The sequence below is a fragment of the Balaenoptera ricei genome, chromosome 20, assembly GCF_028023285.1.
Source record: "Balaenoptera ricei isolate mBalRic1 chromosome 20, mBalRic1.hap2, whole genome shotgun sequence".
Taxonomy (NCBI): Eukaryota; Metazoa; Chordata; class Mammalia; order Artiodactyla; family Balaenopteridae; genus Balaenoptera; species Balaenoptera ricei.
Window position 1 is genome coordinate 56,001,591 of NC_082658.1, and position 18,116 is coordinate 56,019,706.

The 18,116-nt window shown below is 47.5% G+C and overlaps 1 protein-coding gene across 3 annotated transcripts in view; it reads right to left on the minus strand.

The window, feature by feature from the left end:
* Positions 1-4,811: 4,811 nt before the first annotated feature.
* MYH10 (myosin heavy chain 10) overlaps positions 4,812-18,116 on the minus strand; it is a 137,978-nt gene continuing 124,673 nt past the window's right edge. For all 3 annotated transcript variants that reach the window (XM_059907898.1, XM_059907900.1, XM_059907899.1), the window contains 9 exons: positions 17,353-17,565; positions 16,137-16,298; positions 11,945-12,073; positions 11,497-11,585; positions 10,473-10,596; positions 10,194-10,402; positions 8,819-8,927; positions 7,254-7,426; positions 4,812-6,450 (listed from right to left, as the gene is read on the minus strand). In XM_059907898.1, the coding sequence (XP_059763881.1) occupies positions 6,306-6,450; positions 7,254-7,426; positions 8,819-8,927; positions 10,194-10,402; positions 10,473-10,596; positions 11,497-11,585; positions 11,945-12,073; positions 16,137-16,298; positions 17,353-17,565 (1,353 nt within the window). In that variant the 3' untranslated portion in view covers positions 4,812-6,305. The remainder of the gene's footprint in view (positions 6,451-7,253; positions 7,427-8,818; positions 8,928-10,193; positions 10,403-10,472; positions 10,597-11,496; positions 11,586-11,944; positions 12,074-16,136; positions 16,299-17,352; positions 17,566-18,116) is intronic.

Sequence of the window (18,116 nt, forward strand, 5' to 3'; positions counted from 1 at the left end):
CTGCATAAAATAGGAGCCAGCTGAGTGGCCAGAAGCGATACCCCACCAACTCAGTGAGGAGCCAGAAGCCGCAGCTGGGGTGTTGAGTCACAAGTAGGCAAGTGGCAACTAGATACAGTGACCTGGGCGCAGGATGAGCTGGTTTTGCCTCGGTTTACAGATGGGAAAGTGGGCCCAGGGTGTAGGTGACTGGCCTAAGCTCACGCAGCTGCTTCACGGAAGAGCCAGGTTTGGGAAGGAGCCCAGTGTTTTTCTGCTGTATTCACCACCTTGTCGAACTCGAGGCCTCGCTGGCCTTGACTCTGTCTCACGCCTCCGGAGGTGAGCTGATTCGGACGCTTGGAAGTGATGCGCATGGAGGCTGCCCAGCCTTTGCAGCAGGAGGAATGCGGCTCATCCTCCACCCTCCTCTCCCAATCCTGTGTCTGTCGTGTGTTGACTCTGTTTCTCTCAGAAGCTGTCTTGGAGACACCATTAGCATCTCCGGAGAGCCAAGGTGGAAGCTGGCACCTCTGGGGAAGGGGACATGACCTGGGGTGCAGCAGTGGCTTTAGGGGGCAGCCTGTAGCCAGGTCTCTCCTGCCTGGCTGACACCGAGAATAGCCAGCCTGGCCGCTGGTGGGAACAGGGCCTGAGGGGGGTTGGGTCCAGGCTGTCAGTTGTCCACAGTGTTTGCCTAGAGGGATGCTAAGGTAAGCCTTTTCTACATTCTGACTTTTACTTCATGGGTTGTTTTTCTCTCTCTATTTGCCTCAAAGTTTGAAACAAATTGAGAGCACTAGCTTGGCCTTTAAAATTTGAATGTGTTACTGAATTCTTTTCTAAAAATGGGAGCGGGGGCAGGAGGCATCTTTGCAAATCATCTTCCTAGGACTTAGAGCATCTTATCTAACAACTGGTCCCATGACTTAAAAATATGATATATGGGAATACAGTAGCGCTTTTTTAATTTTAAGGAAAAACAATCTCTAGTAAATATTAATGTAACAGACTTCTTTTATAAGATAGTGCATGTGAAGAGGCAAATTTGAAAACAGAGCAAAGCTTATGGTGCTGGTGTTTGTGCCACACGGGGTTATGATTTGGAGTCATGCTTTATCCTGCTGCCCGCCTGCACCCACAGGAGTTAATGTTAGTGTTTCGAAACTGAACAGATGTTTCACTTGTTTACCTGTGGGGTGTTTTCTAATCCGGTATCAAGTTTGCTGCCCCCATTGAAATATGGACACTCTGCCTGGGTCATGATATGCAGGTGGAGGCCTGGGAATGAGGGTGCTGGGCTGGCAGGCAGGACTGGGCAAGTTTTCTGTGCGTGGATCAACAGTTTGTGTGAGGCTCAGGGCCTTGTCAGTAGGTGGAGCTATGAAGCACTGTTTTTTGGTTCCAAAAAAAGTGAGTGCTTTAACTGCCCACCCTCCCCAGCAAATCCTGCTGTCACCTAGAATTTAGGGGACTAGGTACACCTTTACATATTGGTGTCACTGAATTATCCTCTGTACGTCTTGACTCAGTCTAACACTGTGATAAGCTGTAACGGCTCTTCATCTATGGTAGTAAGAACAAACAAAATCAGTCTCAGTAGTACTAATATAAATGTCTGATGGCAGGGGAATGGAGTGGTTGGGATGACTTATCAGCTGAACAAAAGACCACGGAGCCACTGAAACATAAGTGTGCAGTCGTGCTAATCCGTGGGAATGGAAATGATCAATGAGAAGAGGATACAAAATAGATGAACATGCAATTGCAGCTTTATAAAAAAAAATCAAGTGAAATGAAAAGATGGAAATAGTTTACTATTTGTGGGTTCTAAATTTTCCTGTAAAGTTGCTCAAATTTTTTAAAAATTGAAGTAACATGACTGATTTTCTTTCACTGCCCCAGTTGGCCTGAAGACTTGTGCTGAGTAGTTCTGAGAGTTGACCAAGTAGCACAAAGCAGGGGGCTCCCTGACCTGCCAGATGACCGGGCTGAGTCATACTTGGGGAAATTTTAAAATGCAGATTCCCCCAGGTTCCACCCCAGCACCGGCCTAGTGAGGAGAGTTCTGTATTTCATGGACTCTCAAACGCCAGCAATTGTAAGACACACCTTTATTTTGTAAACCAGTAAGAAAAATGTGCCAATTGGAACTATGAAAACGCCTATCGTTTAGACTTTGTATTTATTGAAAGTCTAAAAGACTTCTTTATGCAGATTTTCATCATATCACACTTAATTCATACACAAAAAGGAAAATGTGAGAGACACTCCTAAAACTTCATTGTGATTCCGACGTTCTGAACTACATTTTGACCCAGAGTTGTCCTTGTCCGTGTTTTCCCAAGCAATGTCATCCTCTGCGCTGCGGTGAGCACTGGTGATGCAGTACTTCTGAAAAGCATATTCTTCTGCTGGCCCCAGAATCTTACTCTAAGCTGCTGATACTCATTCTACAAGATCTGACGCTGGGCTTTATTGACCTTACCAGGAGTCAGGCAATGACACCCACATGACAACTGCCACCTCCTGAAGGTGATTATGAGATGCATGAGCTTACACGTGTGAGAACAGGAGCATCTTAGCTTCTGTGCAGTATGGTCCTTTGAAGGAGCCAGCGCTCTGCTTGGATGTCTCAGTCAGACCCAGTGCTTAATAGTCTGATTACGTCACGTTACATCTTGAATAAGGCTTCGTGACATCCAGTTAGCGGGGATGGATTCCGTTATTGGGCTACTTTGAAAAAAATAAACAGACCTCACTGCTGTAATGCATCAAACACGAATTTGTAGTCTTGGTGTTAGGGGTGAAGGACGTGTTCATACTTTGTGCATATGGTACATAGGCACTGTAATTACAGTTAATGTTGTCTTTGGAAACTGGTGTCATGTCAGTATACCTTTATAGTGTTTCATATTCGATTTCTGAAAAGAATTGTATGATTTGCTAGATTCCCAAATGACAGGTGGCTACACAAGGAAGCAGACTGCCTGGTTGGTCCTGACCGTGCACAGGATGTAGCATTCTTGCAAATGCTCAGCATTTGGGAAAGCTCCTAGTGAAGATCTTGTCCCTCCCAGAGCGACTGGGAAGCTTTTGTGGATGGGGACTCGCCTCGGGTCTCAGCCACGGGCTTCACCCAGGCCGGCCTGAACTAGGGGGAGAGGAGCCATTGTCTCCACTTTCTAAAGATTCCAGCCTATGGCCTGTTGTGACTTGATTTTTTTTTTTTTAGGGGTGGGGCAGGAAGTGGTGGTTCCTAGCATCTGACAACTGTGAGCTCTTTTCTTCGGCAGTCTTGACAGACATGTCTACTGTCATAGCAACGTTGGCGTCAGGAGGAAGGGGCCATGGGTCAGTGATACCCAGAGCCATAGGGAGGGCCGGTTGTAAGAAATCGGTCTTCCAGCTCATTTCATCTTCATTGAGGTTTCCAGGGATGGGGAAGATTGGTGACAGAAGGAAATGTGATAGGGCACTAGTCTTTCTGATGTCAGAATACCCAGGATGGTCAGGCTAGGAACAGATGTGTTATCCGTACCAAAGTAATTTAAAAGAATTTCCTAGAATGTCTGCATTAAAAAGAGCAGCAACTATGGTGTGGCGAGGGCAGACAGAGCATTTAAAGTGTACGTGACAGAGTTAAAACCCAGCAGAGCTCATCTAAACTTCATTTCCACAAAAGGCTAAGGCTTTCCCACGTCTTGCCTGAGCCCTTCCTCACGATGGACCATACACCTGTGGGGTGGGAGCTGGCCTGTTGCTTTGTCTTTGACACTCAGAGCCTGGCTCCCATCAGCTGTCTTCCTTGTGCTTTACATGCCCCGCGAATGTTTCACGAACTGCCTTAGGCTATGATGGTGGCGGTCTGTTTAGTGAAGAAAGGTCCTTTCTAGTTAGCATCTTTTTGGAATCAGGGATTGGAATCTGTTCATGTAGATTATATGTTTCTCCTGATAGGCTGAGTAGTTGGGAAACAGTGTGACATTAACACCAGTTAAACCAGCCAGCAGGGAAGGATTCTTTTTGAGAAAAACAAGCCTCTGAATTCCACAAACTCCTGGACTGAGATATTGAATGCAGGGGTGAGAACACACCTGAGACACGGTAAGTGCAAATCACCTTTTTTTCCTATGGTAGTGACACAGGAGAAAGGGAGCACTTTTGCCCGTTTTTCACATCCCCACAACTGCCGAGCAGCCTTAGGTATATAGTTCAGACCACCAGCCTAACCTGAGCATATCATGGAAAACCCCCCAGCATTCTCTACATGATTGTGTTCCCCTAGTATTTCTCTCCAGCCTGTCCTAACTGGCTCACAGCTGCCCTTGGATCTCATCGCTGAATCCTCCCAAAAGCATTTTTAATGTGCATCCTGCCTGAAAATATAGTCTGAAACGTCTTGGACCTCTTTAATCCAGTAATGAGCTTCATTGGTTGGTGACTGGAAAACCTCCTCAAGGCTTCATCCTGCAGCCCTGGATTGCTCCCTTCTCCATTAACAGTTGGGGCTCCAGCTCCAGCAGCCCTTTCCTTCCTGATGCGGCTACACACGGAGGCCATCGGTGAGAACAGGATCTGTCGCCAAGACTGCCCAGAGAATTAGCCTGTCATTCGACAGTTTCTGCGAGTGCAGTGCCCTCAGAAAAAGCAGCCTGGCTGTCAGTATTTAAAGTCTCTGTAGCTTCCAACCTCCGATCAGACCACAGGTGGGAAATCGAGAACAGAAGGTGAGAAAACAGATTTCACATTCACATGATTATTCTTGTTTATTGAGGTCTGTTTATTCTCAACGGGTGCTTTTTCCTCCAAGTAAATAGAGCAGGCGTAAATATCTATAATGAATAAATTTATTGTCTTACAAAAATCATTGTCTAGAAATATGGGAATACAAGAAAAGATATTTGCAGTCAGGTGTCTGGTGGTCAACAGCCAGTACAATTCATAAAGGGGGAAAATCAAAGATTCCAAACCCACATGACAAATTCTTCCTAACAGATGTTAAAGCTTTTAACCCAAAAGGTTTGTGTTTTCAAGCATGTTGCAGAGGATCAAGGATTTATAATTAACACTGATTCATTGTCACTGAATGTTTATAATACCACTTTGACTAGAGAGGTACATGATATATGAAGCAGTCAAAACTTAATACATTAGATTGTTACAGAGGCAAATAATATATTTAACATTGTCTTAGTACTGTAGTGTCTAAGGCACTTTCTGTAATGTCAGTTTGATTAACTATCAACCGAAAACAGAATGCTAAGTGTTCACTGTAACACTGTCCCAAGGGGGAGGGGAAAGGAGAAATGAAAAAGGAGTCACATCCACTGGCATGTCAACATTCAGGCAGGTGGCATCTGTTCTCGAGGTTCTGTCAACCTCACCAACAAACTTGGAACAAGTCTCGGACACAAAACCAATATTCCCATTTTGGGCTCAAAGCAGCGGCTGAATTTGCAAGGTCAGCATGAGAGCCTGGCTGGCGAGGGAGGGTATTCCCCGAGCTTCTGCTCAGGGGCCTGCAGCTGCTCGCTCCAGAAGCGAGGAGCACACTGGGGAAGCCGGGGCCTCAGGAGGCCATCCTGAAGTCACTGTGATGGCTGCCCCCGGGGCCTCAGCTGGGTGGTGGCCACCGTTCTTCCTATGCACAGACTGGGCCGAGGACAGTTCACGTGAAGAGATACGGGCACACCACGACTCGAGGGAGGTGGGCATGGCCACCCCACACGGATGCCGCTTCCCCCCATCCAACCCACCCCTCCTAATCTCTCCAAAGCCCCTTTCACAGTTTGCTCACTGAAATAGTGTTGATCATTATTTGAAGGAAATGAGAGCTACAAGTGCAGTTTAGGTTCCACGACGTTCTAAGAGACTTGACGTGGCTGAGGAGGCAGGGGCCACATGAACACAGAACTAAGGTAGCTGTCCGTACGACAGAGCATGCAGAGCGACTGGGCAGCAACCCCGGGGCTGCCCCAGCGACCGGCAACGGGGTCTAGAGTTTGTCTGAAAAAGGGTTCTCTTCTTAACATGTATTATAAAATGGTCTCTTGATGGATATATGGAAAATAGACGCAATGATGAGACGATCTGTTTAATATGTGTAGGTTTTGTGTATATATATATAAAAAGGGGAGCAATTGTACCTAAATCTGAAGCAGGAGACAGTCGTGTAGGCTGCAAGTCCTTAAGACACAGTTGATCTCTCAGGAAGGAGTCGTGCAGTTCGCCAGTCCCCCAGATCTGCAGGGGGCCCCCGAGGCCGGGGCGCTGGGTGACTTCCTGCATGTCCCTCGGTATCGCCTCCCCCGGCTTCCTTGGATCTACTCAGACTGGGGTGGCTGCGTCTCATTGACGTCACTGGTCTTACTTTCTGTGTCGTCATCCGACAGCTCCAGGGAAGTGCCCTCAATGTGCAGCTGGCGCCGGCCAGATCGGCTGGCGGAGAAGCTGATGGGGCCTCCTCGCCTGGAGAGCACAGAAAACGTGTGGGCACGACCGCAACAGCACGTGGCTGGCAAGTTGTTCAACCACCTGACGACTCAACTTCCAGCCCTCCCTCAAGACGCACCAGCTGGGGGGGTGGGCAGCTCAGGAACGGCTCCGCGCTTTCCCACCTCGCCCACAGCCGCCTGCGGAACATCATCCGGGTAGGGCCCCGGAGCGCTGGCGGGGGGGTGGGGTGGGGGCTGGACTCAGCTCCCCGTTCTGTGATGGACACAGTGAGGAACGTGCCACCTGCTCACCACGGGCCAGCCTCTCCCCAAAGGGTGGAGAGTAAATGCTCTATCTAGGCTTTGTGGGCCACCTAAGGTCGCTGTGGCACATTCTTATCTGTTTTGTCTTTTTACAGCCTTCATAAATGTGAACACCATTCTTAGCTCCCTGGCTGTACAGGAGAGCAGGGCACAGACAGGATCTGGCCCATAGGCCACAGTTTGCCAACACCTGTGCTAAGCTGTCCTTCTGGGGGAGAAGGTGTAGCCTTGGCTCCCCGTGTTCTGCCCTCACCCGGGACGTGGACAGACACCTGGGCTGGCTCTCAAGCCTCGAGCCGTGTATTCGCACAGCCCGCTAGTAAACGCGGAGCAAATGAGTGGGCCTGTTGCTCCTCCATCCTCGAGGACTACTGACGGTCAGGGATCCTGAACGGGTAAACAGGCAAGAACGAAGAGCTGGACGGGAGCCCGAGAAACCACTGCACCCGGAGCCCGCGGACGCAGCTGTCTGCAGGCTCTGCGTGTGACCTCGCGGAGGCCCGGGGCGCTCACCTCAGCCGGTTCTTCAGCGTGCTGACCTCGCGGCTCAGGCCCTCGTTGGCCTCGGTGGCGTCATCCAGTTCCCGCTGGAGTTTGCGCCGAGACGCGTTGGCACGTGTAGCTTCTTCCTCTGCTTCCTCCAGCTGCCGTTTGAGCTGCTTCATCCTGGCGTTGGCCTTCTCCATCTCGGGGAAGTCACACGAACCAAGTCACACCAAACCGGTGAATCCAAATCCGGCATCGCTGCATCCTGAGTGTGTCACCATGGGCCCCTGCCCTGCCAGCCACGCGAGTGCACACACGAGTGTACCCACACACACGGCGGGCATATACACGTGCGAGTGCGCTGACACGCGAGACTGGGGCCTGGCCCAAGGCCTGTTGACCAGCCTGCCGTTCTCAGCAAAACCATGTCTATGCAGCAAATTATGCTAAAGGAAACTTAAAAAAAAACTTAAAACCCGCTTTTCATCCCTGAGTTTTCTGCAGAAAAATGACAGTTTAGTAGTATCTTCACACGAGTGCCCTATGGGATTGTGAAAGGGAAGGGCTAGTCCCGCAAGACACAGAACAGCCAACAGTGTGGACAGTCTCCAACCCCAGGAAATGCTCCATTCATTTTACACCTCTTTGCAACACGGGTGTGTCGACGTTCTGTTTGATTCAAGTACAAAGCCACTCTGGAAGACCTGACACGAGAACTCAGCCTGCCCACTGGATCCCTCACTCCTGAGCCACAGAGACTGGCCAGTGCCCTGCGGGTCCAGCTCACACCCACCCAGAACTGCCCTCGGTGTTGCCAGGCCCTGAGCGTGGGGGTGAGAAGGGAAGGCCAGGCTGGGTGCCCGACTGGAGCAGGGGAGGAGGATCTGGGCCAAAGGCAGTGGATCCTCAGCTCCACCCACGGCAGCAAGTCTCAGAGAGGACTGAGCACCAGAGGAGGACACAGCCCCCACCCAGGTTTTAGCCAGTGCAGACCTGACCACAGTCCGAAGCCCTATCAGCACGTGCCCTTGGCACTGAGAAAACAGATGCCTGGACGCAGACAAGGAGGACCACTCGGGTCCCACGTGCAGTACATTTGCTTTCTCTTCGCTTTCCATTCAACATCTCCTGTATCCACCCCTCCATCCGGCCAATATTCAGTGACTGCCAGCTGTGCCCAGAACTATTCTAGGCATTCAAGAGATGACAGTGGGTGGAACGGGCAGAAATCTCTGTACTCCTGTAGCGTCCATTCTAGTGGAGGAAACATGGTAACTTTAAGGTCAGTCCAGGCCTCACACTTCAAAGCTTCCTGACGTACTCTCGCCCACCCCTTCCCTGTATCTGGGGCACTTGGGGGGACTCATGGGGCAGGGCCAGGTCCTAATCACCTCTGTATCCCCCAGCACCTGGGAGTGAGTGGCAGGAACAAGGAACAGCACATGTTTGTTGAAACGTTAGAATTAAGCGTTTCAAATAGCTCTTCCTCATTCAGCTAGTCAAATGGTAACACGGCTGGTTTTGCATCCGTCTCCTTGCTACAGCATTTAGAGTGGAAGATGTGTTCCTCCTACCCCGCCTTCTCCCCTTACCTGTTCTTTATACTGATCGGCATGGCGGCGTTCATCCTCAACCTGCATGAAGATTTCCTTCAGCTTCTTCTCGGTACGACGGACTAGTTTGTTGGCGGCTGCTCTTTCCCTATGAAAATGAAAATGATCAACACGTTAGTTTTCCCAATTCTTGAATATTTTTTTTAAGTCCTTTTCTCTGGAAGATGGCATATGTTAGAGTGCTTTCTGGGACCTCTGTATCATCGTGATCAATATGGCCCAGAAACTTTTCCCTTCTGGTCAAACTATGGATTACCTTTAATGTATTCTAATGCTGACAGGTAGAAAAACTGCATTATTCCTTCACACACAGATGTTAATCACTTTATTTAGTGATCTACCAAAGATCAAATGTTACATACAAGCTACCTGTCACTTATTTGAGTGTAGAGTTTTTGAAGACAAAAACCTTAGTTGGTTCCTCTAATCCCCTAACTTTTCAGCCTGGAAAACAAAACAAAGACTCAATTTATTAGGCGATTGTCTCAGTTTAAAACTTACTGGCTACGTACGAAGATGCTAGAGCAGCTGACACTGAAACAACGCCCCCAACCCTCCACGCTTCACGTAGGAGTCAAAGCACCATGTTTCTAGACAGGCCTCCACTGTCCCACATGAAGCAGAGGTAGCTTATTTGGAGGACTCCACTGAAAACAAAAAGTTCTTTTGTTCCTCCACAAATGTTATGCAAAAAGGATAGTGATGGAGTCAGCTGAAAGGGCGAGTCATGTTAATTACAACCAACGGCAAACAAACCCTTAACTGTTAGAGTTGAGTGCAGGGGCAAGTCTGGGATGCTGGTTGGAGAGGATGTCAGGCTCTGAGCACAGACCCTGCATTTCTGGGCCCCAAGCTCCCCGACAGGAGGGTGAGCGGAAGGGCTGCTCTAGTTCTGGCAGTCTGTGATGTGATTGTATTCTAATAGATTTGTAAATGCCTGTAAATGCCTGCCAAAAGCTGTATTGTGCAACTCCTCATAAATTTCAGAACGGTTTACGACAACCGTCTTTTTGTCATATTACATTTCTTCTCTGCCAACAAATTGTAGCATTTCACGTGATGCCACCAACTCGGGCAACCGACTTTGGGTAGGGATGTAAACTATGGCAGCAGGAAGTCACGGGGCACAGTGTGATGGGAAGAGCTGACAGGTGAGCCCAGCGTGCCCCGAGGGCTCACACCACCTTCTCTCTGGTTACATGTGTTCTTGTCATTCTTCCCCTGCCAAGGGAGCTCCCATGGGACAAGGGGCATGTCTGTGTCATCTCCGACTCACAGGCTAAACCTGGACCTGGTCTGTAGCAGAGACGCTGTGAAAACCTTTCTTTGGTTTACGGCAGCAAAAACCTCTTACTTGGCCTCCTGCTCAAGCTGCTCCTCCAACTGCCCAATCTTGGCTTCCAGGGCCGAGATGGTGGCCTTGAACTTGGACTTGACAGCGCCCTCCAGCTCCTGCAGCTTGGCCTTCAGCTCCTTGTTCTGCCGCTCCAGCTGCTGGCGCGCATTGTCGCTCTTCTGGGCGGCGCTGCGCTCGGCCGCCAGCTCTGCGTTCAGCGTGTCCACCTGGAGAGGAGATGGGTCAGTCATGCGGGGGACGGCGCAGCCCTTCCTGGGGCGGCCGCCGCGTGCCCACCTGCAGCGTGGTCTTGCGGAAGCGGTCGTTGAGCAACTCCATGTTGCTCTGCTCCTCTTCAAGCTCCTCCTCCAGCTGCGCTATCCGTGCCTCCAGACGCCGCTTCTCATCCAGCAGCGCAGACCTGCCAGGCGAGGAGGCGACAGCTCAGACCCGTCTCCACGACACGGGAAACTCCCAGAGGGCGCCTCCACCCACCCTGCTGCTAGAAGCCGAGCGGCATTCTTGACGTTTCCCTTTCCTCTGTTCCCACCCCGATCCGCCGTGCCTAGCTGGTTACGCTTCCAAACACACCACCCACTGCTCTCCATCCCCAGGCCTACCACCCGGGCCAGGCCCACCATCTCTCGTCTGGGCCGCTGTGTAGCCTTCCCGCTGACCGCCCTGCTGCCCTCCCTGCTCCAGCTCTTCTCAGCAGCCAGCGTCAGCTTTAAAAGTGCAAAACGTCCTGGCATTCCCTAGCTTTTCTAGTGCACCGAGATCAAATGCCAGGTCCAAATGATGGCGTGCTAGAAAATGACCATGATGAATACTCAGTACAGTAATTAAATGGAGAAAGCAACCTCTTAATTGGAAAAAAAAAGAAAAAAAAAAAAAAAGGACTTTTAATGAAAAATGCATCCAGGGTAAGGTAAGTCTAAGGAATGTGCTTGTCAAACCTAATGAATCTGAAAGTGAGGACTTGCATTGCAAGGCTGGGCACCCTATGGAAACCAGCTTGGTTCTGAATGTCTTTCCTGCACACCTGTGTGGGCATGACTGGCACAGGGAGGTGTGACCTGCCGGGGTCATGCAGCCGGCCAGGGGCCGTGGCAGCCCAGAGGCTCAGCATCTCGTGCTCATCTTTCCAGACTTGGAACAGATGAGCAAACCAACTACTGACTCCTAGATGCCAGACGACCCCCATGGCCTGTCTCAGTGCCATGGGCATGCCCCAGGGGAATGGGCCAGCGCCCACGAGGATGGGGGGCCACCACCGATTGTGAGATGCCCGCCCCTTCCCACCTGCTGCCAGGAGACTCACTTGCCAGAGGCGCTGTTGGCGATCTCATCCGCCAGCTCATCTCTCTCCTGCTCGGCGTGTCGGCGGGCTCGCTCAGATGAGGCAAGTTCCTGAATAAGTTGAGACCGTGATTGAAGCTCTGGCTGTTAACAGTTTCCTCAAGTGTGAAATCCGACACTGCCTGTAGCTGCTGCCACCTTGCTCAAGGCGCTAAGTGTGCCTCCAATTGCAGTCAGATTTGAGAAATCACCCATCAACTTCCTGACGTTAGCCAGGTAGAACGGTGTCAAAGTATGACCACTTTGTCTGCCCAACTGAAGCAGTAAGATGGTCCAGTACCATATTAAACATGGATAGTGAAATTACACTAGGCTACAAAGATACTAAAATATATTTATCTGGTCTTAGAGAAATTTCAAGGGCAGATATATTTTTTTAAACAAATGGATGAATAAGTAAACAAACAAACCTCCTGCAGTTGAAGGATTTCTGCTTCCAGACTCTTCAGTTTCTTTTCACTCTCTTTGGACTGAGCAAAAATCTCATCCCGGGATGCACGAGCTTCTTCTAATTCACGTTGGTAGTCCTTCATCTGAGCCTAAGATTAAATAGGAAGAAAGTTTTAGGGTAATGTCCATTCTTAGTTTTTAAACATATATTTTTCTCCAGATTATAATATATGCATTTATTGTAAATATAAAAGTATGTGGAAGTGACAGAAATAAGACAAGAAAACATTCAGGCCAATATCCCTTATGAATACAGATGTAAAAATCCTCAACAAAATAGTAACCAACTGAATCCATCAACATATTAAAAGAATTATACATTGTGTATATTTATATACCATTATACCCCACCATCCAAGTGGGATTTATCTGAGGAATGCAATGTTGATTTGATATCCCAAAATGAATTAACATAACTGTAGGATCATCTCAATAAATGCAGAAGCAGCATTTGACAAAATCTAATACCTTTTCAATATAAAAACACTCAATAAACTGAAGGAAACTCTGATAAAGGGCATCAGTGAAAAACTAACAGCTAATATCATACTTAATGGTCAAAGACTGAATGCCTTTCTCTAAGATAAGCAATGAGACAGGGATGCCTGACCTCGCCCCTTCTGTGTAGCATTGTAATGGAGATCCTAGGCAAAGCAGTTAGGCCAAGACAAAGAAAGAAGAGACATTCAGATTGGAAAAGAAGAAATAAAACTAGCTCAATTTGCAGACGATATAACCTTATATATTGAAAATCTTAAGGAATCCACTAAAAAACGATTAGAACTAATAAACGAGTTCAGTGAGGCTGCAGCATACAGGATCGATATATAGTCAGCTCTCCGTATCTGTGAGTTCCACATCTGTGGATTCAACCAGCAGTGGATCAAAAATATTCAGGGGAAAAAAATTCTCAGAAAGTTCCTAAAAGCAAAACTTGAATTTGCCACATGGGCAGCTATTTATATATCGTTCACCTTGTATTAGGTAGTATTATAAGTAATCTAGAGACGATTTAAAGTATACAAGAGGATATGAATAGGTTATATGCAAATAATACACCATTTTAGCAGGGTACTTAGGATGGGAAGGAGAGACCTTTTTTTCTTTTCCCCCCCTTATTTTGGCTGTGCTGCACGGCATGTGGGATCTTAGTTCCCTGACCAGGGATCGAACCTGTGCCCCCTGCAGTGGAAGCACGGATGCCAGGGAAGTCCCAATACACCACTTTACATCAGGGACTTGAGCATCTGAGGATTTTGGTATCCATGGAGTAGGGGGGTCCTGGAACCAATCCCCCTCGGATACCAAAGGACAACTGTACAAAAATCAATTATATTTCTATATACTAACTATAAACATTCTAAATATTAACAAAGCAATTTACACTTAGTGTCAAAAAGGATAAAATTTAGCTAAAGTATAAGACTTGTACACCAGAAACTATAAAATAAAGCATTGTTAAAAAAAAGAATAGCGATTAAAAAAAAAAAAAAAAAAAAAAGAATAGCGAAATAAATGGAATGATAGCCATGTACTGTTAAGATGGCAATACTCTCCAAGTTGATCTTCCAAGTCAACACAATATAAGAATCCAAGTGGGGGGCTTTGGGGGTTGGGGGGGGAGGCAGAAATTGACAAGTTGATCCTAAATGGAATTGCAAGGAACCCAGAATACAGTCATGAAAAAGAAGAACAATGTTGGAGAAGTCAACAGAGCTACAGAGCTACAGTAATCAAGACTGTGTGGTACTGGTGGAAGGACAGACATAGAGATCAATGGAATAGAACTGAGAGTCCAGAAATAAACACAAGTCTCTGGTCAGCTGATTTTTGACAAGACTGCCAAGACAATTCAAGGGGGGAAAGACTAGTCTTTTTAACAAATGGTGCTGGGACAACTGGATATCCATCTCCGAAAGAATGAAATTGGGTTCATGTATCAAACCATATAACAAAAATTAACTCAAAATGGATTTAGAAAAAGAGCTAAAAATATAAAACTCTTGGGAGAAAACATAGGACTGAATCTTCAGGACCTTGGATTAGGCAGTGGTTTCACAGACGTAACAAAAAAAGAAACAAAAGAAAAGATAAATTGGACTCCATCAAAATTAAAAACTTTTGTGCTGTAAACAATACCATTGAGGGAGTGAATAGATAATCTAGACAATGAAAGAAAATATTTGGAAACTGTGTATCTCCTAGGAAACATCCAGAATATATACAGAAATGTTACAACTCAATTACTGAAGACAACTCAAAAGCTTAGCAGAGGACTGAAAGACATTTTTTTCCCACATATGATATTGGCTAATAAGCACATGTAAAGCTTTTCAACATCATTTGTCATTAGGGAAATGCAAATCAAAACCACAATGAGGGACTTTACTGGTGGTGCAGTGGTTAAGAATCCACCTGCTAGGGCAGGGGACACGGGTTCGAGCCCTGGTCCGGGAAGACCCCACATGCTGCGGAGCAACTAAGTCCATGTGCCCCAACTACTGAGCTTGCACTCTAGAGCCCGTGAGCCACAACTACTGAGCCCTTGTGCCACAACTACTGAAGCCCGCGCACCTAGAGCCTGTGCTCCACAACAGAGAAGGCACCGCAATGAGAAGCCCGCGCACTGCAGTGAAGAGTAGCCCCCGCTCGCCGCAACTAGAGAAAGCCCGTGCGCAGCAACGAGGACCCAACACAGCCAAAGATAAATAAATAAATTTATAAAAAAAAAAAAAACCACAATGAGATACCACTTCATACCCACTGGGATGGCTATAATTAAAAGATAGACAATAGCAACTGTTGGTGAGGATGTAGAGAAACTGGAATCCTCATACATAGCTGGTAGGAATGTAAAATGTTGCTGTGGAAAGAATGGGCAGTTCTCAAAGTTAAACAGAATTACCGTATAACCTAGCAAAACACACATCCACACAAATATATGTGAATGTTCATAGCAGCAGTATTCATAGTAGCTAAAAAGTCAAAGTAACTCAAACGCCAACTGATGAATGGATTAATAAAAAAATATGGTATGTCCAAACGATGGAATATTATTTGGTAATAAAAAGAATGAAGTACTTATTTATGCTACAACATGGTGAACCTTGAAAACATGCTAAGTGAAAGAAGCTGGTCACAAAAAGCCACATATTGTAGGATTCCATTTATATGACATGTCCAGCATAGGCAAATCTATAGAGACAGAAAGTAGATTAGTGGTTGATCAATGCTGGATGTGGCAGAGATAGTGTGGAGTCACAGCTAATGGGCACAGGGTCTCTTTTAGAGGGAACCAAACTGTCCAAAATGAGATAGTGGGTGATGCTCGCACAGCCCCTATGAATATTCTAAAAAACAGCAAAAACACTTTAAATGGGTAAATTGAATGGTGTGTGAATTGTATCTCCATAAAGCTGTTAAAGTCATAGTAATATAATTTATATTCTTTGTAATTAGCTGGTCAAAGTAAAAACCTTTGTATTTAGCTTTTTAAAAAAGTGTAAGGAAGCAAATAAGTTACTCATGAAACTATTATCCAGAGATGACTTTTCCTTCTAAACTTTTTTTCTAAATGTGTATATCTACATGTCTATGTATCTTCCTCTGTCACTGCATACATATCCCCATCATTTGAATGGCTGGCTGTCCACCTACATTTAGGTTATTTCCATTTTTGCCATCGTAAATAACACTTCAGCTACATACATACAAAAGTGATGATTCAATCAGGCGGAAAGGCTCACTAAAGCTCACGGCGCCAGCGGAGGGAAGTCGACACTACTCTCCTCTCGGTGGCTTAGTGGCTGCATGTTTAGTTGAGCATCAGAGGCTGTTCAGAGCCCCAAAAGCTCACCCTGCTGGTGACTCCACCCCGATCAGTCCAAGTTGGGCAAGCACTGGCCCACTGTAGACACTGGAGCTGCACACGTGCCATCTTTATGGCCTGTGGCCCCAACCCACAGCCGAGGCTGACGGCTGCACTGTGCTCTCTGCAGGGGTGACCTGGCAACCCTGAGCCTGTGGGCAAGATGGCAGGCTGGGTGCTGCCCAGAGCCCTTCTCCCCAGCTTCACGGGCCATGTCGCGCTCGATCTAAGTAGGGCCAGATGACACCTACCACCACCAAAGACTGACGGCTGGCCGCACTTACCTGAAGTTTGCGGAGCTGCTTGATCACTTCATCCCTAGCTTTGTTTGCAGCCTCGATCTGCGCTTCCAGGTCCTTCAGGTCTATTTCCATTTTCTTCTTTGAAGCCACAGCAAGGGCCCGCTGTTTCCGCTCATCCTCCAGCTCAGCCTCCAGCTCCCGCACCTAATGGACAGCATCGGGTTACGCTGGTCAGACCCGGTGCCCCACCCAGAGAACCGGCACGTGAGGGCTCGGGTTACTCTGGAGAGGTGCCGTCTGCCACTGGGCAGTTATGACTGTTATTAGCAGTTAATTTGTACAGAGAGATCTTTAACCACCACCACTGGTACAAACCATTTCCACTGACCACAGCAAAGGCACGTAAGGAGGCAGAGCTCATGGTCTCAGTGATGCAACGAGACTGGCCCATGTGCCCGGAGCAGAGGTCTCGGGCCAGCACCTTGCGGGTGGGGCCAGCACCCCGTGGGCAAGCCAGCCAGGATGCAGACCCTCCAGCCCCAGTCAGGCCTTCAGGTGACACACCCTGCTAAGTCCATTCTGAATTCCCGACCCACAGAAACTCAGTTAATGTGTGTTGTTTTAAGTCACTAAGTTTGAGGTAATTTGTTATCTAGCAATAAATGACTAATAAAATATTAGTGGACTGCAAATAACAAAGCAAAATTAAATATATCTCAGATCCAAGACTTGATACCATGAACTCCAAGGGACTGAGAAAATATCCAAAATTAATTTTTAAAGTAAACTTTTAAATTAGAAGTTTAACATGCACTCAGGAAAGTATATAAATCATAAGTGCCCAAGCAACTTCTTAAAATAAAAAAAATGTAAATACCTAGAGTTTTCCCTTTAAAGAGTGGCTTAATGAGGACGTGTGATCTGACCTTCGGAATACTCTGAATCACCTTGTCAGGTACATACTGATTCTTCCCTTTATCGATACTCATAAGACTCACAGAACTTGAACCTGACTACATATCCCTGGAGATTCCACTAAGGGCTTTTCAGTGGATATCCTGGCTTGTAAGTAGCAGTGATATTATCTGAGAAACAGGAAATCAAAACCAGTTGTATTACACTTTAAAGAATTATCAAATGACCAAATAAATTTCCTCCAGCTAATATGTTCCAATGTGAATGAATAAAATATTGACCCAAAACTGGGCTTTGAGAACAAACCGGTCCCTGTCCCGGGGGCCGCTCTTCCGTGACCCACCTGTTTAACGAGGAGCCGCTTCTTCTCCTCGTTCTGCTCATCTCTGGCCTGCAAGTCCCTCTCGAACTGGGCCTTCATGGCCTGCATGTTGACCTCCAGGCGAAGCTTGGCGTCTTCTGTAGCCTGAAGCTCATCTTCCAGCTCTTCCAGCTGGGTCCTCATTTCCTCCACCTGCTGCTCTAGGGCCCGTTTGGATTTTTCAAGTTCATGAACCTAGACCACAGGAAGCACAGGGAGGGGATGACCCTTGGTGGAGGGACAAGCGAGGACAGCAGTTCCTGTTTTATAGGCACCCCTCCCCCACATGCATCCTTCCCTCCCACTGCAGCTGCGCTAGTCCTCATTTCAGAGCGCGCCACCTGAATGACAGGCCTGATTTCTTCATTCACATGTGCTCTAGAGTCGATCAGTTACTCTCCCATGACCTTGAAGCCGAGAGATCTTTAAAAGCAGTGAACAATAAAAAAGAGCATGGTGTCAGGGGAATCGCCTGTTGATTGGCCATTGGCCTGAGGTCTGTGTCTAACATAGTACATCCCTCTTGCTGTGGAAAAGGTCATTTGTACTGAAAATGCACATGTGGAGACTTACATACTAGGTGTGTGAGGCCCGCAAAGCAGGGTACAGTGAAAAAGAGGTTTGACCTTTCTCTGCGCAAAGATCCCCACACCACACGTGTTTACTGAGTTCTCGGTGCCAAGCGCCGTGCTGGGTGCTCCCCCTTCGCGTCCCCTCTGACCCTGGAGACAATCCTGGGGCAGGTG